Source organism: Lemur catta, chromosome 11, assembly GCF_020740605.2.
Source record: "Lemur catta isolate mLemCat1 chromosome 11, mLemCat1.pri, whole genome shotgun sequence".
NCBI classification, from domain to species: domain Eukaryota; kingdom Metazoa; phylum Chordata; class Mammalia; order Primates; family Lemuridae; genus Lemur; species Lemur catta.
The window spans coordinates 6726079-6748712 of record NC_059138.1 but is presented as its reverse complement, the minus strand read 5'-3'; the positions used below and the strand labels follow the sequence as shown (position 1 = coordinate 6748712).

Below are 22634 nucleotides of genomic sequence, written 5' to 3'. Positions count from 1 at the left end.
CCTGTGGCTTGGGCAGGCCCCACCGATGGCCTCACACCCTAGGCAGAGCCTCCGTACCCACCTCCTGAGCTTGCGCTGGAATTCGCAGGAAGCCCCCTCCTCCCGCGGTATCCCCCCAGCGCCTCTACTGGGAAAGCCTAACGAGCTCACTTCAACAGAGAAACGTTAAAGGAACTGCTGCTGTTTGTCACAGCCTACGCTGAAGGATACGTTTGGAGCCCGGGGCAATGAATTGGTAATCGACACAGAGGGACCCATATGCCCAGGAGAACAGGGGTTGTCTCTGTGGGAGTCCGGAAGGGCTTAATTTAGGAATCAAGCTTATGGTGGGAGAGTTCGAGGAAGAAGAGTTCGAGGAAGCAGGGTTCTCTTCTCCCCTGGGGACTCTCAAAAAAGGAGGGGCAGTTCAGTAATTGGATTTCTTGATAAGTTTCATCTGGGAGGCGGGACGCAGGGAGACCACTAAAGTTGTTATTGGAGAAATGACTGGGAGAATGGGACATTTGGTCAGTTTTTTGATTGCACATGGTCTTTTTTTTCGAATGTCTTCTATTAGTTTCCTAGTGTTGCTGTAACAAATTGCCACCGACTTAGAGACTTAAAACAGCGCAGATGTACTACCTTCCAGTTCTGGAGGTCGCAAGTCCAGAATCGGTGTGGGTGGCTGACCTGAAGGACTCAGGGAGGCTGGTGCCTTCTGGAGGCGATGAGGGGAGAATCGGTTTCCTCGCCTTTGCAGCTTCTAGAAGTCCCCTGCATTCCTTGGCCCCTTCCTCACATCAGCCCAGCTTCTTGCTCCTGCTGTCACCCGTCCTTCTCTTCACGCTGACCCTCCTGCCTCCCTCCTGGGAGGGCCCTTGTGGGGACACGAGCCCAGCAGGGACATGCAGGATAATCTCCCATCCCAGTCACGTCTGCAAAGTCCCCCTTGCCATGCAACGTAACACTCTAAGGTTCTAAAAATCAGGACGTGGATATCTCGGGCAGAATTTCAGAGGGGTCTTGTGCCGTCACGCTGGCGGTGGCGGGGCGTCGTGTCTGGCGTTGCTGGGCCGAGTCCTCTGTGGTCAGCAGGGAGACACCACCATCTAGTGGCGACACCAGGCAGACGCGCGGCTGTCACCTTCCGAGCCGCCGCTTCCTCTTCCTGCCCAGAAGCCCAGGCCTGGCCGCAGCCCTCCTTCCCGGGCACAAAGCAGGCAGGAGCATGGGGAGAGAAGGCGTGCAGAAGCATGCAGATTCCCATCCCCTGGCGATAAGGAAAGGTTTATCAGACCCCTCTCTTGGCGCTCCGTCCTTCCTGCTTTATTGTAGGATTTCCTCACACTCCGGAGCTTAATCCTTCCAAACCATAAAGGCTTTCTGCGTGTCTTCAGCATTTGTTATAGTCTCCATTTTAATTGTTACAAAACATTTTCCTGACTGAACAGTTATTTGGATTAGAATTATATATCACTGCCCATTTAGATTCCTGTTCAACGCTTTTTAATTAAGGATTTTATTAATGCAGTAAGGCTAGGAGTGTTTATTCAGCTCTTAGAAAAGTCAAAACCAAGCGAGATCACTGATATGTTAGACGACAGAATCGAGAATCAGAAACTTCTGAGTAGGCCATTATTGTGTTTCAACACAAAAGAAATAAAATTCCATATAAATAAATGTAAAATTTGGCATTTGGGTTCAAGCCATCACAGCTTCCGTAGGTATAGGAAGGGGATACACTTACAGAGATCAACAAGGAATTTTATTTTATGGTGGGCTCAGCACAAATAACATAAGATCGCTGCCAAAAAAGCCGAGTTGCTCTGGTCTGGACCCATAGAAACAGTTCAGGAAAAGAAAGGTAACTTATCCACTGCATGGATCAGACCACACCTGGGACTGATGTCGCCTCTGTGTACACGGCTTTCCCGGTTCCATTAACAAATGTCAACGCATTTTTAGTGAGCCCACCATGAGCCCAGCACTGAACTGGGCCTGAGGACACAAGAAATCTAAGAGTCTAAATATGGAAATTTGATTTTTCTTAAAGACTGTGTACAGTATATTCATAAAATGGAATATGAGTCATCCATGACAACTGATGATTTAGTTGTATATTTATTGGCACAAAAAGAGGTTCGTAATACATCGTTAAGTTAAAAAAATACAAAACTATGTGCTAGTTGGGGTCCATACCATTTTTTATTGACAAGTTGTTTTCAGAGGCCAAGGCAGGTGGATCATTTGAGGTCAGGAGTTCAAGACCAGCCAGAGCAACATACCGAGACCCCGTCTCTACAAAAAAATTTTTTAAATATTAGCAAGGTGTGGTGGTGTGCACCTGTAGTGCCAGCTACAGGGGAGGCTGAGGCAGGAAGATCACTTGAGCCCAGGAATTTGAGGTTGCAGTGAGCTATGATGACACCACTGCACTCCAGCCTGGGCAAAAAAGATTGAACAAATATACATAAAAAGTTAACATTAATTATCATCAGGCTTTTTTTCCTGCAAATCCATATCATTTTTTCTATAATGAACATATATTGTTTGTATCTATTTCAAAAATTCTTTAACAAAGTAGAGTTCTGTTGTAAATTTAGTTCTTAAATTATAAGAAGTATTGAGGGGAGATCATTACCGTGAGGTGTTGCAGGGTAGGGTATTGTTTACCATTGGCATTTTGCGGTTAAATTAACCATTTTGACAACAGAAGCAGATAGAGGTGCGGCGGCAGTTACCCACATATACCATCAGGTGGCGCCAACGCAACTAGCTAACATTTAGCTGCAGCAACTGAGAAGCCTTTGCTCCAAAGAAACAACTCTGAGATTTTCAATGTTTATGATTCTCTAGCCAGAATAGTGTTCTGCTGATGCATTTGACATTATAGAAAGCTTTTCAAAATGATAGCCAAGCATGCAAACTTTTGCTTTAACAGATTTTTTTTGCACTTTTGTAGCGATACTACTCATGCACAAAAACTTACAGTACCAGTTCTGCAGGTGAAAACTCTCAAAAGTTCCTGAAATTTATTGACTCTTTGACTCTTCACCCTGATTGTTCAATGCTCTCTAAGTCTCCAGTAAGCAGTGTGAAGATTCGACTATAGACAGTCGTGAGTAATGAGTGATTATTCATCAGAGTAGCTGGTTCTCAGCGTGGTGAGGAGGATTGCCTCAGTCCTCTGCACTCTTTCTTAACTGCCTCCCTCTCCCTCCTCCTGAGAGCACAGCTAGCTTCCTGCGTCTTTGCTTTGCGCAGCTGGAAGACGGTTTTTGCCTAATCAGGCCCAGTTGTTAGCGAGGATTGGGAGTGTTTTGGTTTCTCGTCTGCACTGCTGCCTTCAACAAGCTAGTGCTTGTTCTGTCTCCCTCCTTTGCACAAGCGACGTGGTTCCCGTGAGAAGGCCCGTGTTGCAGAGTGTTTTCTTATGGCCCACACCTGTTGTCATGCTGACCTTAGCAGGTATTAAACTCACTTCAGAGAAACGAATGTTTACAAAAATGATTTGTCTGCAGGTGGACACAAAAAAGCCTAGAAAACTCTAGGATTTCACAGTTGGAGAAACACAGCTAGACTGGACAGGTTGTAAAAAGACAAAAGAATACAAGGTAGGAAAAGCCATGTAGGAATACAAAGGGCAAGGCAGAGCCTACAATTCTGTGACACCACGGTTTGCACTTTGTACGTGGGAAATGTGATCAGAAACATGCGTGGCTCCAAAACTCACTGTCCGTACACTATGTCCACCTGCTTCCCTTCCCTTCCCACCCCCGCTGCCAGCTCACCCCACTCTAACACCCCCGCCTGTGGCCACGTGATAAGCAAGAAAACTATGTATATTCACCTTCCTTGAATCTCAGCATCTAAGTGTGTGTATGTGTGAGAAGATCAATATTGCTATGTAAGCCGATAGTACCAAAAGGTGAAGAAAACAGTTCAGTGAGAGGAACCTTAAAATTCATTGCCGTAGATGTGGCATTTTACATCTCAGAGGTTGACACAGGAGATTGGATCACGCAGATTTTACTCCATTAAAATGAGCAAGGATCTTAATCCAGCAGGTACATTATCCACAGAAGATGTGCATCAGCTGGAGAACAATTCCTAAAGCCTCTTCACTTACCAAGCTCCAGCTGTTTTCAAATAACCCCAGTGAAGGAAGAGAGAGACTTTCATTTTCTCAGGCTGGTATTTCAGAGTCAGTTGCTGATGAAGTGAGTTATCCAGAAACCAGGGTTCAAAGAGTGATGTCATCCCCCAGGGAAGATGTGATTCCAGTGCAGGACGGTGACAAGCTCCTAAACGTGTCTCCTGTTTTCTTCCTGCAGCTCGATCATTACCCTTCTGTGAGTTACCACCTGCCCAGTTCATCTGACACCCTCTTCAACTCTCCCAAGTCGCTCTTTCTAGGAAAAGTTATAGGTAAGAATTTGGTTCTTTAGGTATCAATGTGTGTTAAGAATACATTTGGTATAAGGATTGCTTTGGGTAATGTGAATTTGGCTTTTAAAACTACCAGGTAAATTTGGGAGTCAGTCCCAAATATCTTCTCTGTATAAGAAAAGTTGTGTGGTTGTTCTCTGTGATGCACAAGAGAAGCGTTATCAAATCATCTTTCTAAAGCTACAAATTCACCTTTGAAACACACTATGATTAGTGCTGGGGGTTCTAAGTCAACGATGGTATTGGAACCAGAGTTACCTGGTGTGTGGTGTAAACTACAACACAAGTGACGCCAACTCTCTGCTCTAGGCTTCTTGATGTAAAATTTCATTTATCAAAGACCTCTACCTACTAGCAATATTTAATTTAACATTTTCTTTGTCTAAGCATATCAGCATGGTTCTCTCTTCCTCTACTCACAAGGAAGCTCCCTGATATTATTTGCAAATTAAAAGGCCAATAGGAATCAACAGGAGTGACAGAGCACCTTCCCCATGTGTGACTGTGAATTTAGGAGTCACCCTTGCTCTTCCGTTCACTGTAAGAGATTAGCTCTATCTAGATTAAAATATAGATATGATTGGTTAAGTGTTTTCAAATGTTTAATATGAAGCCAATGGAATTTATTTTAATATGAGGCTGTGTACTGTGAACCCAAAATGGAAATAGTAAAATAGTCGTAATGTGCAGGCAGGGAGGGAGGTCACTATGCACCCAGTGGGTAGTGGTATCAGGATAGTATTAACGGTAAAAAATCACTCATTTATAAATGTGGGGGGGTACACAGAAAATGAGCAGTGATAGCACAGTGAAGCTATAATAAAAATAATATTGTACACTTATGTAAGATTTACTGCAAGCCAGGCTGCATTTTAATAAATTCAGATATATTAACCCATTTAATCTTCCTAGCAATTGCATGAGGCAATTGAGTTTATTATCCCCACTTTTTAGATGAGAATAGTGAAGCACAAAGAGGCTGAATAACTTGTCCAAGGTCACTGAGCTAATAAGTGGTAGAACCAATACGTGAATCCAGGCAGTCAGACATCGAGGTAGCCCTTTTCTGTGCTATAATCCCTGTCATGATTAACTTAGAAATGGAAGGAGAAAGACAGAATGATTTTGGCAGGAGATGTAAGTTCTGAGGTGGACAAGTTAAGGGATAAGGCCGATATCTCATGCCAGAAAGTGGCCGAGAGTAAAAGGCACTTCTGGGTTTAGAACCAGGAACACACAATGAAAATAGTGATAAGATCTTTAAAATACAGCAACTATAGGCAATATTGGAGAAAATTCAGATAAGGACATTGGGGTTAGGTAATCCAAAGCTAGAGTTGAGACCATGCCTGGGTGCTGTTTTTAGGATGCAAGGGATTAAGTAGTAGTTATTTACTTGTCCTTTCTAGTGTGCAATATCTAAGGCCCAATGATCAAGCAATTTTAGTCTTCATTCTTTCTCCAATTCCTCCCTTTGATTGATCAGTTCGCACACTCTGTTGTCTTACTTACTGGGCATGTGGTCTTCTGGGGCTGTACAGGCCTACTAGCCTGTGGATTCCTCACTCACCATTTTTATTGTACATGAACAAGAATAGAAGGCAGAGACTTATGGCGTTATGTATTACACCTGTAAATGTGACAACATAATGTCACAATGATCCAAAGAAACAAGACCTATGATTATTATCCCCATTTTACAGATGAGGAAACTGAGGCAGCGGGAGGTTATTTTGACAGTGGTTATTCAACTAATATGCAGTTAAGCAGAGTTTTGAAGCTTGGTCTGTCTACTGAGAATCTATAGTCCTAAGTAGATCAGGAGAACTTGTCATGCATGGTCAAGTTGCAGAAGAGATGCAATTGAAAGTCGAGTAATGCATCAGTTAGCAAGTAAAAGTGGCTGCTCAGTGGAGTAGGGCCTTGGCATTCGTACGTCATATATCCCGAGACATTGGTGAGTGCCCAAATGCCACCGTATGTATTCCTACAATTCAGTCAAGAATAATTTTAAATGTTAACTGCTTCTTCCGGGCCATAATGATTCCATCAAAACAAACTCTACACTATGATGCTATGATATTCCTAAAGATACTACCCTTTGACATTCCTAAAGTCCTGAAACAGTGGACTTTATTACTTCGTAAAACCCACAAAGTCAAGCTTTGATGGGAATGTTGGGTGATTGCTAGGTTCCCTCACTATTATCAGCACTCTTTGGCTCATCAATAATTCAGGCTATGTGACTAAATCCAAATTTACAATGTACAACATGGCATGGACTATCAAGGTCATGAACAAATAATGTCATAAAGGCAACATCCTCTACAACTGAGAACTTACTGTGCTATAAATCCGTACCAAGCTAAAGGCATAACATAAGCCTCAGATGTATGAATGTTACACCCAGAATTTTTTACACACCAAAGGAAAATTGTGCTGTGCACACACACTAACTGTGCATGTGGTGATGAGTTAAGGAGAGAACACACCTATGAGGAAGTCCACAATCCTGACCGAGGTCAAGGTGGCATCATGCACACAAGGGTACGTGAGGGCTGCTGCTAGGGGCCCTCAGTGCACTGACTCCTAGCCGAGATAGACCCCTACCCCGCTAGACCGTGAGCTCCTGCAGATAGTGTCTCATAGTTCCACTGTACCCTAACAAGGAGCAAGTGTTCAATAAATATTTGCTGAGTTAATAAAGAGTAAAAGAGGAAAGCAACAAAAAGACCATATTGTAGAAGTATGCCGGAATAAGAGTGTGGACGATCATGCTAACATAATCAGTGCACTGAGGTGAGGTCTGCAGTCCTCACAGCTCCCAACCTGGCTTTCTAAAAGCAGGCGTCTGACAGTAACAGAGTAGAAAGAACATGGGCTTTGGAATCAGGCAGGGCTGGTGAGACTTGAATCCGGGCCTGCCTCTGTTAGCATCGAGACCTTTGGCCTGTGACTTTGTCACTTCGACCTCTCAGAGCCTGGGTTCTCTTGGTTGCAAAATGGGTAACACAGATGCCAACTTGCAGGTTTTTAGCTCCCTGAGGGCGGAGGTCGCTTTCTTTTTTAACTAATCTACTTGCAGCAGCCAGATCAGTGCCTAGTGTATAGAAAGACCTCAAAAAAATATTTGTGGAGTAAATAAACTACTTTTTTAATACAAGCTAATGACATCTTAAGAAGTATGTGACGCAATGCCTAATACATAAACAATGAGTGTAATTACCGTGTTTGAGCTGGCTATGTGCCGGTCATTATACCATATGCTGTAAGTACAGCACTGTCTATGTTCCCCCACACCACGCCAGACCCTCATTACCTTCACTGTAACAAGGAAGACACCAAGGCTCAGAATGACTCAGTTTTGTCCTCAAAGCAGTGTTTCCCAAAAGCAGCACTATTGACATTGTGAGTGAGAAAGTTCTTCGTTACGGGGTCATCCTGTGCATTGTAGGATGTTTGTCAGCATCCCTGGCCTTTACCCACTAGATACATGTAGCACATCCCAGTTGTAACAATCACAATGTCTCCAGACATTGCCACATGTCCCCCAGGGAAGGCAAAATCCCCACCAGTTAAGAACCACTGGCTTAAAGCAACCTAGCTAGTCAATGGTGACGCTGGGATTTGAACAGCACATGTGACACCAAGGCTATGCTTTGCTTCTTAGCAACACCTGCATCTTCCTGAGTGATGAAGGAGCAAGAAAGGGATTGAATACTTTGAAGATAAAATTCCATTAGTATGATCGAAGGAGTCAGTGAGGACACAAAAAAAACGTGTGGGTGCCTGGGGAGGCGAATCGCTGGCCACCCCTTCAAGGCAAGAGTCCTTTGATATTTGATCATTTAGTAGGGGCAGGATGGGGAGGAGCATTTTTAAATTTCCTTTTGAAAGTGACATATACTTCAGTGAGAGACAACCCATTTTCATTCCCCAGCTGTGTAAACATCCATCTGTACAGACATACAGTACTGAACTTGCAACAGATATCATATATTCTCCAGCCAGGTTTTGACACCCCCTAGAGACTGATGCCCCCAAGTTGTTGCTTTGCTTGGTCAGCTGCTAATCGGAAACTGATCCCATAGGAAGGAAAAGAAGATGGCTCTAAATACACAGTATGACTCCACACTGAGCTCTTTGATGAGCACTGCTTTGAAAATGATGCATAAAAAAGGATGGAAGAAAGGCTACTTAATCAAGGACAAGGGTGATCTTTATAAAGATAATGGAGGAAAATATTCTAGAAGTAAAAATGTGATCACTGTTAACCAACAGCAAAATTTTAGAATGAATTCTTACGTAAGTCTTGAATCCTTCTAGAAGGAACTCAGGATCACTCACAATCAGCAGAGGTTCATGAAGTAGAGATTTCACCAGACCTAGTTATATCTATCTTTTACCACGTGCCAGCTGAGTGAGGTCATAGATTTATGTATCTGGTTTTCAGCAACTGATTTAATAGTCTCTCAAGAAATCTTTAAATCAAGGAAGAGAAATATAATTTGAAGCCTAAAGCAGGGTCCTTTGTTCGCTCATGTCTTTTTCAACATTTCTATCAATGCCTCAAATAAAGACACAAATAGCAGGTTTATTAAGTTTGCAAATGACACAAAGCTGAGAGGGGTGGCTTAATACACTGGGTGATAAACAACACTTCAAAGGCATCTTGACAGGCTAGAAAGATGGGATAAAAATGGTGAGATGTTATATAATAGAGATAAGCTTAATTCCTGCACTTACACACACGCACTCACACACACACACACACACACACACACGAAGGCAAGCACTGAAATGGAAGATGGGAGACTCCTGGTATCATGAAAAACAAAGAGGGTGGGTTTGGTGAAAGTTTTGTGTGAGCCAACATTACACGATGATGGATTCTCAGATGAATGTGATCCTGAGCTACACTAATAGGAGAATGTTGTCCAGAGCAAGGACATTAATCTTCCAAGGAGAAGACTAGACAGACACAAGACTCATAAAGGAAAAATCAGAAAACTTGGGAATATTCATTCAGAAAGAGATATGATTTGAGAGAAGTAAGAGAATCAGTTTTCAATCTTTGACAACTGCAACGTGAAGGAAGGATGAGACGATGTTGAGGCTTATTCAACAGGACTGAGGTAGACCAGTGAGCGGAAGTTGTGAGAAAGAAAATTTCAGCTCCATATGAGAAAGAACGCCCTAATAATTAGGGCTCTGCAAAAATGAGTGGCCTCTACTTTGAGGTAATGAACTCCCCATCATTGAGAGTATTCAACAAAGATTAAATGGAAATTTGTCCTCTACATTAAAAAGTTTTCTGAATTGAGGAAAACAGATTAGATACAGTCTAAATACCCTTGACACTTTAGTATTTATGGTGGAAGTAATTTTCTTTTATAAAAAAGAACTAATGCAATATTAAAGTAGAGAGGGGTCTCCCGTTCCGTTTGCTAAGAGGGTAATTATATTCAGGGTTCCTGGGTATCATACACTGTTATGGATATATTATAGATATGAATTTAGAAGAATGCTGATATATATACTGCTTATCATATCACTGTAAGTTCTGTGTTATTAAATAGCCTCTGTTTTCAAGATGAGAGCATTTATTTTAATTTTAATTTTAGAATGTTATTTCTGAGCCCTCTTTTACTATTATATTTTTTAAAATTAACTGTTTGTGCCATTGCTATAAATCATAGTAATATAAAATCATAATGAAGTAGATCTATAATAAAAAGATGATAACTCCTTTATGTAAACTTGGTAAGCTATGCTTGGAAAGAAGTTGAACACTAATGCAGGGTGGTGGTTCTACTTCTTGTGATTTCAGCTGGGGTGTAAGGATGACTGGACAGTCCAAAATAGCCTCACTCCTGTGGCAAGGAACAAGTGCCAGCTGCCCAGGAGTTCTGCTGGGCTGCCAGCCAGGGGCTCAGTTCTCTCCCAAGAGCTGCTTGGGCTACCTCCCAGCATGGCGGCTGGGCTGCAAGAAGGAACATGTCAAAGAACAAATATAGAAGCTGGGGGTCTCTGAGAGCCAGCCTCAGTAGTCACACACATCAGCTTTGCCCCATGCTATTGGCTAAAATCTGACTCCAGCCCATATTTCAGGAGAGAGGAAGCAGACTCTGCCTTGTGATGTCATAGTGGCAAGGTCAGTTTGCAAGGGGAGGTATGGTTGGGACCATCTTTGGAGACACAGTGTGCTATGAGGGAAATTTGAGGAGCCACAAGTTTCATTCAGACTGGTTGAAATTAGGATGTGAAGAGGCAAGTGAGAAGAATGCAACAGCAGTAGGCAGGGTTCAGACGGAAGTAGGCTTCATAAGTAGGGCCAAATACCCCACTTTGCCCAGGGCAGTCCTGATTTACTCCTGCCAGGATGAGAGTAAATCATTGGTGATGCCCACTTCACTCTGAAAATGTGACCCTGTGTGGATTGATACATTATATGACCACCTAGCTTGTTTTGGGTTCTCCCAAAGGAAATCCTTGAGAAGTGGATTTGAATACAAGAAGTTTACCTGGGAAATAATCCCATAAAACACAGGGGAGTAGAGAGATGAAACAGGGAAAGGAATGGAGCATCATCAAGCTACTCACCCTTGCGGCCACTGCAGCACAATCCCACTGGGGAATTCTGGGAGACCGTGCAGGACATACCTTAGGGGTCTCAACGGAGGCATGAGGAAGCCAGGGCATTCCTCTTCCTCGTCCCCGTCCCACACTGGTGAGGGCTGCTTCTAGCAGAACTAATTCCCCAGCACTTCTGACTTGCCCTCATTCGTACTCTGCACTCCCGAGGTCAGAGGAAGTACAGAGGACAGGGAATCCCAGTCCGTGATCTCTGGGGCCAGACAGAGGGGAATGCAGGGCACCTACAGCACCTGCCATATTACACATTTATTTATAAGCCACATTAAGGTTTTAATGTTATCCTGGATGTGAAAGGGAGTCAAGGAAGGATTTTTCTTATCAGGAGAATAACCTGATCAGATTGACACTTCTGCTGGATAACACCATCTGCAGAGCGGAAAATGCGTAACAGGGAGGGAGACCACATAGGAGGTTGCTATGGTTATCACAGAGGTGCACGTTGTAATGCACAAAACAACTTGGCTACGCAGAGAAGATGCAGCGTCTCTATTTGTCTGTGATGATCTCGTGTTCCTTCTGGGTAGCAAAGGCAAAGAAGCCAAATGTTCAGTCTGGGTTAAAGCTGAGTCTTTACAGATTCCCTTCCAGTTGTCCTCTGTCCCTCTTGGAAAAAAACATTCAGTCTCTCAAATAGCCTTGCCCACCTCCTGCTTCTTTCTATAAGCTGGTGACCAGCAGTATAGAATACAGAAGGAATGAGCAGTGACATGCCATAGCTTAAGCGATCTGATGGTGTCACGGGTGGGTGGGAGGGACCCGGATTCATGCTGGTCCTTGAGTTAGCACAGTCAGCACCTGCTCACCTCCAGCTCAGTGTCCTGTGTCCCCAGACATCCTTCTGGCCTTGGAGGTTAAGTCTGTGGTTGATGCACTTAGAGTCCCTCTCTTTGACCCAGGCAGTGCTCCCAGGGAGAATTGCCATCACTCCCCTTGCTTACTCGCCGTCCCTCAGCTCCCACTTGAGAGAGACTCTGAGTCTCTGTCACATGCTCCCTCCTCCTTGTGGCAGGTGTCAGCACTCCCAAGGCAGCCGCCACGGCAGAGTCACCGGCTTTCATGTCAAGATTCAGGCCACACGAAGGTGAGAGTCTCCTGAGGGCCAGAGATCCTGTCTGCTCACCACCTCCCCTCTCTCCGCGAGGCTGGGCTGCCTCAGGATGGTGCAAGACCCCTACACAGCAAGAGCCCTCAGCCTAATCCTCTGTAAACACACTTCCTGCTCCCTGGTCCAGAGCTGGGCTCTCCTCTCTGCTGCTGTGTCCCTTCTTTTTCTCATAGTCTTTTTAAACTTTAAGAAAAAAAAAATCTTTGTTTTTACTTCCTATATTGGCTCCTGGCCAAAAAAAAAAAAAAAAAGTGCCATCTAACAAAATTCCAAAACTCAATAGCTTAAAATAATAATCATATTTTTCTTACTGATCTGCAAATCAGCTAATCTTTGAATAGTTCTATTGTATACCTTTCACCTTCCTCCTGAGACCAGAGAGTTAGCGTGGGCATGTTCCTGTTGTGACAATGTGGGCAGAGACACAGAGCACAAGCCCCTACACAAGCACTTTTCAAGCCTCTGGTCTTGCGTCCACCGGTATCTGATTGTCTAAAGTAAGTCATGTGGCCAAATCCAGGGTCGAGGAGAAGGCAAAGTGTGTGGGAAGCACGTCCACATCCATGGGAAAAACAGCAAAGTCACATGGCAAAGGACACAGATACAGGAGGGGGTAAAGACCTGGGGTCCACTAATGCAATCTACCATGCTTAGAAGGGTAGACGCCATCTCTGTGTCACAAGAGAACTCTGTGGCCTGGGTCTTCCAAGCTGAGTCCTTGATGTATTAGACGGTGTGAGTAAAGGACTTTGGGGAAATCATTTGTTCATTCAAAAGTACATTAAGTGCTTATATGTACCAGATGATAGGGATAGAGCAATGAATAAAAGAAAACTCCCTTCCCCTTATGAAGCATATATTCTAATGGGTACAGACAAAGAATGAGAAAAGAATTGTATAATATAAATGTTAGCTAGCAGTAAGTGCTACAAAGAAAAATAAAGGAGGATTAGGGGACAGAGAGTGTCAAGATGACCAGGGACATCCTGTTTGAGGAGGGAACATTTAAGCAGTGGCCTAAGTGAAGTGAGAAGGGGAGCTACGTGGGCATCTTTTGGAAAAGCCTTGAAGGAGTGAACGGCAATACAAAGGCTGTGAGGCAGAGACACGCTTGGCTTGTTCAAGGGCAGCAAGAAAACCAGTGTGGCTGGAAGAGCGGTCAAGGGACAGGGTGGCAGGAAACAGACAAATTCAGGGGATTAGCTGGCAGCCAGACCATACAGCTGCGGGCCATCGTGGAGAGACTGCATGTTGTCCCAAATGAGATGGGAAACTGCAGGAGGCTTTGAGCGTGTAAGTGACACAATCCGATTTATATATTATTAATAGAAAGGTCATTCCAGCTGCCGGATGCTGTATTAACTGCAAAAAGGGTGGGTGGATAGAGTGCCAGGATGGCCACAGGAGACCAGTGAAAATACCATTGTAGAGTCCAGATGAGAGACAGGGGTGCTTGCACCAAAGCAACAGCAGTGACGGTGATGGAGAAGTGTCTGGACTAGAAATACACTGAAGTCAGAGCCCACAGTATTTGGTGACTGACTGGATGTAGTGGGTGAAAGAAAGACGTGTCGAAGATGATTTCCCAAGGTGTTGGCCTGAATAGCTGGCTAAATGGTGAGGCCGTTTGCCATGATGAGGGTCACTGGGAGAAAAGTAGTTTAGGGACTGGGGGGATAAAAATGAAGACTTCCATTTTGGACACACTCAAGACCATTCCATCAATGGCAGAAACGACACCGCCTGTAACAAGTCCTCCCACCTCCCATCTTCCTCCCCGCTCCCCTCCCCAGGCAGATGGATGTCTCAGGTTGACCAGGACATGGCTCATTACAAGGAAAGGCAAAAGAGAAAAATGTCAGAATACAGCTTCATTATAAAGTCATACGGGTGGTACGTCTATAGACTGGAATACTACTCAGTAAGAAAAAGGAACAAACTATTGAAACACAAAACAACTTGGAGGAATCTCTAGAGAATTGTGCTGAAGGAAAAAAAAAAAGCCAATCCCAAAAGTTTACATACCTAATGATTCCATTTATATATTAATAACATTTTTGAAATGACAAAACTTTAGAAATGGAGGACAAACTATTGCCCAGGGTTAGTGCCGGGGCAGGAGGGAGGGGAGGGAGAGCAGCGTGGTCACAGAAGGGCCATACGGGGGACTCCTGCCCCATCCTGACTGCTGTGGACGCGCAGACGTACACAGGCGGTAAAACTGCACACAAACGAGTACAAAATATGAATCAGATCGGTAGATTGTATCAGTGTCAACATCCTGATTGTGATACTGTCCTGTAGATTCGCAAGATGTTTCCACTGAGGGAAATTGGGCAAAACATGCCCAGGGTCCCTCTGTATGATGTCTTACAATTGTGTGTGTAATCGCCTCAATAAAATTTCAATTAGAAAAAGTTACAAAGCTAAAAGAAGATCTAGTCCACACTATTCTATGGAGTCATTTATTCGTGGGATGAAATTTAGTAAGTGCCTCCGAGGGCCTCGTGCCCCAGACCCTGGTGGTGAGTAACAGAGGAGGAAAGTACCTGCCAGGATTAAGCCACCGGCTCTGCCCCAGCCGTGGAGATTAGGAATTGTACCAGCATTAAATATTTATTTACAGCTTAGAATTCTGTAGTTCTTTTAGCATCATCATCCAAGAGAATGATTAATATAATACATTTCTAAAAACAGAAAATGTGGGAGATGAAAGTGCCCGCTACCACTTTGAAGGAGCATCCCTGATGGCAACGTCTTGTTCTGTGATTTATCTCCACCTGCTGAGAGCAGAATGCGGCAAAACTGATAAACGAACAAATGGCAAACAGTTAATTGAAATTTCTAGTCAATTGCCTTTTACTGTAAGGACAAAAGCAGTAGGAAAACACTGATGAGAAAGCTTATTAAAGTGATAGGCAAGACATAACATCAAAACTGAAGAGAAGAAATTATGTCTAATGTTTCATATCCTAAAGAAAATACGGTCTTAATGTCCAAAATCTTCTCAAGGCTGAAGGAAATCTATTCAAAAAGAATTCACCCCGTGAGTTATAGTTCAAGGTTGGCTTCTCGTTCTCTTTTAATTGCATTCACTTTCATTCTTAGAAATTTATCGGGTTTTTTTATTATTATTACCTTTATAGAATCCTAGGAGGTGCTAAGAAATAATTTATTGAAACCGTCTCATGTTGCAGCTGAGGAAAATGAGGCCCACGCAGGTTAAATGACTGGGCCCAGGTCACATAGCTGGAAGTTGAACGTTTTCAATGTAACACGCTGTCAATGTCATTATTAGTCTTGTCATCCAAATGTGTCTTTAACAAGTAATAATTACAGCATCATGATCTAAAAACACATTCTCAACATCTAGATAAAGCAGCTATAAAAACAAATCTTTCCATAAAGCTTAGGCTGGAAGAGGATAGTATGTATATTTAGGGTTAGGCTCTGTCCAGACTGTCATGTCAGAATGCCTGCAATTCCAGCTGTCCAACCTGCTACAGGAGTTGGAACAGGTTTCTTATGTATCTGGGCTTCAGTTTTCTTAACCATAAACTGTGAATAATAGTAGTGCCAATATCATAAGCTTTGTTAGAAAGATGAAAAAATGGTATTATGAACATAAAGCGCTTATCACAGTGCCTGGCACATAGTAAGTGTTCAGTTTGTCTTAGACAGTACAATTCCATCTAATCTTTGACTTTTAACTTACACAAATAAAGGAACTTCTAGCCCCGATACCAGGTCACTCATAAAAAGAAGGCTCAAATAAACAATGAAAAACTTAAAAAAACGTTTGATTGACAACAAATTGGTACCATCATCTTTCCGTCTTACTTTCCAAAATTAAATTATTTTTAATTAACAAAAGCAAACCAAAAAACCTACTTATTATTAAAATGCAGTGAGAGAACGGGAAGTTCTATTTTAATGACTTTTTTTTGTATCTGGTTAAACCAGATTGTCAAAAGCAGGGAACCTATTTCTGTCCCAAATCTTCAGCTCACCTGTCATTGACACACAGCATACATTTGCACACCCAATTGTTTAGAAATAAACAAATATTTTGAAAGGCAAAATTCCTCTTATTATGATATTCAGAAACATTCCAGAAGGCATGGAAATTTTTTAAATTTCTTGTGTACATACAGTCAATTATCATTATTATAGATTTCGTGGTAGCAAATTCACCTACTTGTTAAAATTTATCTATAACCCCAAAAGTATTAAAGTACTCATCATGCTTTTGTGGTCATTCGCAGACATGTTCGGTACAGCAAAAACTTTGTCACCAGTGTATATGTTCTGAGATCAAATAAGGTGACACTCTGTCTTCTTGTTTCAGGTCTTATACCATAGATAAGTATTACCTTTGCAGTCTATTTAGTGTCATGTTTTTTGCATTCTTGTGCTTTTTATTGGTGATTTCACTGTTCGAAATGGCCTCTAAGTGGATTGCTGAAATGGTGTCTATTGCTCCTAAGTACAAGAAGACTGTGATGTGCCTTATAAAGAAAATACATGTTATTAATAGATAAATTTTGTTCGGGATGAGTTATTGTACTGTTAGCCAAGAATTCAACGTTAATGAATCAATAATATATATTAAATAAGATTTCTTTACACAGAAACACACATAAAACAAGATAAAGCATTAATTGGTTCATGAAATGTTATGGCCAGAGACTTGTAGGAACCTAACCCTGTATTGTCTTTAGAAGCAATGGTTCAGTATTCACTAATTGAGTGTTCTCAGCAACTACATGAAAGGTACCTACTGCAAAGAATGAGAATTGACTTATTATTTTTAACCTCCATCCCATAAATATGATGATACATTATATTTGTATATTACTTTGCAGTATGAACAGCTCATCCATAGCTATTACCACACATGATACCCATGGAGATTAGAGAAGAATTGTTATTGCCCAACATAACAGAGTAATAAGTCCAACTAAGGTTACCCAGGTAGAATCTGATCTTCCACTTCTGGTTTGTGATGTGACATCTCATGCTGCCTCCTATAACCCAAAGACTTGCTGCCACTCAACACCGTTGCATCTTAGAGTCCAGGGAAGGAGAACTTACAGTGTTTGGGGAAAGGAATCTGAGTTATAAAGACCCTTTACATAATCTTGCCAATGGCCTAGAATTTAAACATTGGAGAGCTTGAAGGTTAACAAATTGGAGTGAAGAGAAATCAGGTCACCCTTCTTTTGAATACTCTAAAGGATAAAAACACAATGAAAGGGTAGAAAGAAGAAGCAAATGTAGCCCAATAAGCTAGTATTTTACATGTCCCTCCAGTGACATTATGGCCGTGCTTGGGGAGACCGGCCCCCCCACAGACTGTTCCACAGCAGTGTGAAGAAAGAATAGAGCAGCCATAGAAAAATAAATGCTTGCTTGGAAGAGTTATTCATCTCTTAGAAATCTATAGAATGTGAATAATCCTTCTATAAAAAAGCATTAAATGTTTAGAACAGATATTCCATGTGACTATTACGTTTTCTGGAAGAAAGCATGGCTAGATTTTGAATGGGACACCTCCATGCTCTGGAATTAAGATAGACCCCATGGTCTATGTAAGATTTCTTTTTTCTGCTTTAAATGTAGCTATTAAAAACAATCATGTGTATTTACCTAAGGAAGCTAGTCTTCTAAAAGAAAGTTTTAATCATTTTTAATTCATAATTCACACTACTCCCAGGTAAATTCATTTTCAAACTACTGTTTCACATTTATTGTCTATGAGGAATTAGCATTCAAAATACAAACTCAGGGGACAAAGCAAAGTCAGAGGTCAGAAGTAAGCCTTATTCTATTTTCCTTTGTCACTAGTGTCCACTTTATTTAGCAGACTGTCCTTCAGTCTTGCCTACGGTAACTAGACAGATATAATGGAGGACAATGTACGTCAAATGCCTTCGAAGTGTGAAGCACTTTCCTGGCACTGCCTTCTCGCTGATCCTAACCTTGCAAGCAAGCACCTACTTGAATCTCCACTTGCTGTGTGAGGAACGAGGCTCTCAGAACTTTAAGTGACATGTGCCAAGTCATAGCTGACAAGTGGTAGAAGCAGGATTCAAGGGTGGGTCTTTCTGTGCTTGTTGGTTAGTTTATTGCCTGTGTTTGTTTTACAAAAGAGAAAAGACCCTGGGAAATAGACCCTGTACAGTTGACCCTCGAACAACACAGAGGTTAGGGGCACTGACTCCCTGATCAGTTGAAAATCCACGTATAACTTTGACTCTTCAAAAAGTTTACTACTAATACCCTGCTGCTGACTGGAAGCCTTACCAATAACGTAAACAGTGGATTAACACACATGTTGTATGTTCCATGAACTATATACTGCATTCTTACAATGAATTTAGCTAGAGAAAGGAAAATGTTATTAAGAAAATCATAAGGAAGAGAAAATATATTTACTATTCATTAAGTGGAAATGGATCATCATAAAGGTCTTCATCTTTGTCATCATCTTACATTGAGTAGGCTGAGGAAGAAGAGGAAGAGGAGGAAGAGGAGGAGGAATCGGCCTTGCTGTCATCTCAGGGTGGCAGAGGCAGAAGAAAATCCACATATAAGTGGACCTTCACAGTTTAAAACTGTGTTGCTCAAGGGTCAACTGTATATTTATTTGATATTTCAAAAAGGGAACCATGTCAGTCTCTGATGAGGTTCTTCTCTCTCCTTTTCTTCCATCGCCCTTGTTGATTGTAATGTTCACACCAGCTTTGAACCCACAAGGTCTCCTGGCCATCTGAAACCCTGCAGAGCAGCAGCCTGGGCTCCCTACACGCAGAGAGAGCTGGCTTTAAAATCCTAGTTAACATGGGAAGTGCAATAAAAAGTACAAAGAAAAGAAAAGTCAAACACTAAGGACAGGAGCAACACAAATCATATGCATCAATTAATTCCTGCAGGCCTAATTACTATTTTTTAAAACACTGTACGTTTTAATAGATTTTTCTTACTATTAGTCATATAAATCAAACCGTAAAACATGTAAAATCTTTTCATTCTTTTTTAAATATTAAGGTTATTTAATTAAAATTAACATCAAATTAATGGCAATATATCATACAAATGGAGTCATGTGATTAATTTAAAATAAAGTGACCTAGCCTTGCAAATAACTTACCATCGGGTGGCTTAATAGTTTGAAGATTTAACTTTACAGCCTTTTTAAATTTTTTAATTAAGTTTAAATTTTAGAGCAGTTTTAGGTTTACAGAAAAATTGAGCAGAAAGTACAGGGAGTTCTCATATATCCCCTTTCCCATCCCCACATGCATACATAGATTCCCCTGTTATTAACATCTTGCAACATTGTAGTTATTTTGGTGTTACATACTTGCTGTACACAGTACATTTGGTATAATCTCAGCGTTGTTTGTTCAATGGGTTTGGACAAATGCATAATGACATGTACTCACCATTATGGTATCATAGGGAGTAGATTCACTGCCCTAAAAGTCCTCTGTGCTCTGCCTATTCAGCCCCCACCCCCAGCCCCTGGCAACCATTAATCTTTTTACTGTCTCCTTAGTTTTGCCTTTTCCAGAATGTCCTATAGTTGGAATCATACAATATGTAGCCTTTTCAGATTGGCTTCTTTCACTTAGTAATATGCGTCTAAGTTTCCTCCATGTCTTTCCATGGCTTGATAGCTCGTTTCTTTTCACTGCTAAACAATATTACAGCCTTATTTTTCTTAGGGAAAAAAATAAAATCAATAAACTAAGTTTAAACAGCCATTATAGAAAAAAGGTGAAAGTCAATAGAGAAAAACAATTGTTGAACTTCACTCATAATTGTACGTATCTCTCAGCTCTTTAACAAGGTAGCATCAAAGGCCAGGGAGATGCCACCAGTTAAGTGATTGTTTTCATTTCATGCCATGTGCTCTGTTGGCTCTCCTCTTCCTGGGACATGTTCATAATTATCTTGATCCCAAAGCAACTGTTTTTAACAAATATGCATATATCTTCTGGTTTTGTCCGTTTTCTGTTACTGTAACAGAACACCTGAGACTGGGCAATTTATAAAGAAAAGAAGTTTATTTAGTTCATGGTTCTGGAGGCTGGGAAGTCCAAGGTCATGTGGGCTTTCTTGCTGTGTCATAATGTGGCAGGAGGCATCACATGGTGAGAAAGCAAGAGCATGCAAGTCAGCTCAGGTCTTTCTTCCTCTTTTTATAAAGCCACCAGTCCCAGCATAGGGGCCTCACCTTAATGACCTTATCTACTTCTAATTACTTCCCCAATTCCCCATGTTCAAATACCATCAACATATGAATTTGGGGATTAAATTTGCAACACGTGAAATTTGGGAGATATATTCAAACCATAACATCTAAGATAATGCAAGACTATTAAATTAAATTATAGAGGAGAAATCACACTAATAATTAATTTGATTTTGCATATTCTATGGGTCTATTCAGATTATGTATTATCTAATAAGTCTTATCTGTTTTTTGAAAATTATTGCACTCATTTCCCCTGCTTCCCTTCCAAAAGAGTCCAGCATAGCCAGTTCATTTGAGGTATCTGCAAAACCTTTCCACCAAGACTTTTATGGAACAGAGATGTGACTCATAAGCCACAATTCAATTAAATTTAGCAAATATTCCTTGTACAGTCATGATATGCTTGAGGTTGGCATGGGGACCTGTTTTGAAACTTCCTGTGTATTTTATTTTGACTTTTTAATAAGGACAGATTAAAATATCTTCTGCCAAAAAAAAAAAAGAAGAAGAAGAAAGAGAAACCCACTTTGTATATTGAGTTTTAAATACACAAGAGAGAAGAACTGAACTCAGTGTGGTGGGATCCCTCTCTAGCTGCTCTGTCTCCCTTTGGGTATCCTGATCATCCAGAGCTACAGGTTTTCCACACCTGGCACCTTAATAGGGCCCTATCAGCTCAGCACTTTCAAAAAATGACAGTTGTCCCCCATTCCCTAGAAGGTCAGAGAGCCCCCCAGAGCTACACTTAAAGAGCCATCATGGGAGGATTTAGAGAAGAGATGATGATGTGAAAACAAATTTGAGGGAACTGAAGAGTGGGAAGAAGGGAGACAGATGCTGACCCAAAATTGTGCTTTCAAGTGCAGCACGAGTTTGTCCTCCGCGTGAGATGTGACCTGAATGACAAGACTACATGTCACTATGACATGTACACAGATGCAGTCCTGGTGAGAATTTTTAAAATAGATTCCTACCCCTATGATGAATTAGGAGAAAGATTTGAAGCAGTCCTTAACTAGAGTACAGCCAAAAAGTACCAATTTATGGTTGTTTTCACTCCTACTCCGATTCACCCTAACTCATAAAGTCTCCAGGCATCTTAGATTCTCCTCGCTTCCACCAATTTCTGTTTTCCTGTGTCCAAGAAGCAAAATGATGAATTAAATGAAAACACACACACACACAACCCATGGGAGAGTCAAGGGAACAGAATTGCTCTCAGCAAACACAAGTAGCATTGAAATAGCCAGTCATTCTGACGGCCGCACTCGGCCCATGGCTCACCTTCCACAGGCAGGTGCTCTTCATGTTGGCTGGCTGGACCTCCCAGCTTGGTCTCTCACCTCTATACAGGATGGGGAACATCAGAGACAAATGTCACTGGGGGAGGCAAGTGTGGGGAGCAGACGGTCCCTCTGCACATACCCACAATGTCATCAGTGGAAATGTCTGCGAATGATGAACCCACATTCATATAAACATTTTAAAGCATAAGTTATTTTTTTTAAAGACATGTCTTACTTTGATGGCAAACTGCATTATTTTTAAAAATAGCTTCTTTAATAATGAAATTCAGGTGACTAATGAAAATTGTAACACATGTTAAAATCTGAATCTATTTTCAGTGTTATATGCAGAATATAAATGGATTTCTTTTCTCCATCAATGTAATAGGCATGTCATATTTAAGTATTCACTGCATACTAGATTTTTTTAAAATAGCAACATAACTGAATATATAGTATTTTGATATATCTAGTTTTAGTATAATATTTAAGGAGATAAAATATGAGACTTAAAATAAAAAGTAGAGGAAAAAGCAAAAAAATTTAACTGAGATAAAATGTTTCTTGTTTTTTTTAAAAAAAATCACTGTGCATAACATTTTTTACCATCACTTTTAGAGATCTGAACCCAACCTTCTATCATGTGGTAGAGAAGAAAGTCAGCCATACAGAAAACCAAGCTGATTAACTGCTCTATTCCAGCGCAAATCCTAATCCTAAAATATTTCTCTATAATGCTTTCAAGAAAGAAAATAAATCTGCAAAACATTTTTTATTATTTTAAAAGCTCCCTTTATTTTGATTCCCACTGTGAAGGTCAGGGATATAAAACTTAAATCCGATTTCCAAAGATGAGAATTTACCTTCACTTTCTTTATGCTGCTGTCGCTTAAGG

The 22634-nt window shown here is 41.4% G+C and overlaps 1 protein-coding gene across 2 annotated transcripts in view; it reads left to right on the top strand.

Annotated features, from left to right (window-relative positions):
• CNTNAP2 (contactin associated protein 2) overlaps nucleotides 1–22634 on the top strand; it is a 1715168-nt gene that overhangs the window by 1603738 nt on the left and 88796 nt on the right. For both annotated transcript variants that reach the window (XM_045565113.1, XM_045565114.1), the window contains one exon: nucleotides 4314–4407. In XM_045565113.1, coding sequence (XP_045421069.1) covers nucleotides 4314–4407 — 94 coding nt within the window. The remainder of the gene's footprint in view (nucleotides 1–4313; nucleotides 4408–22634) is intronic.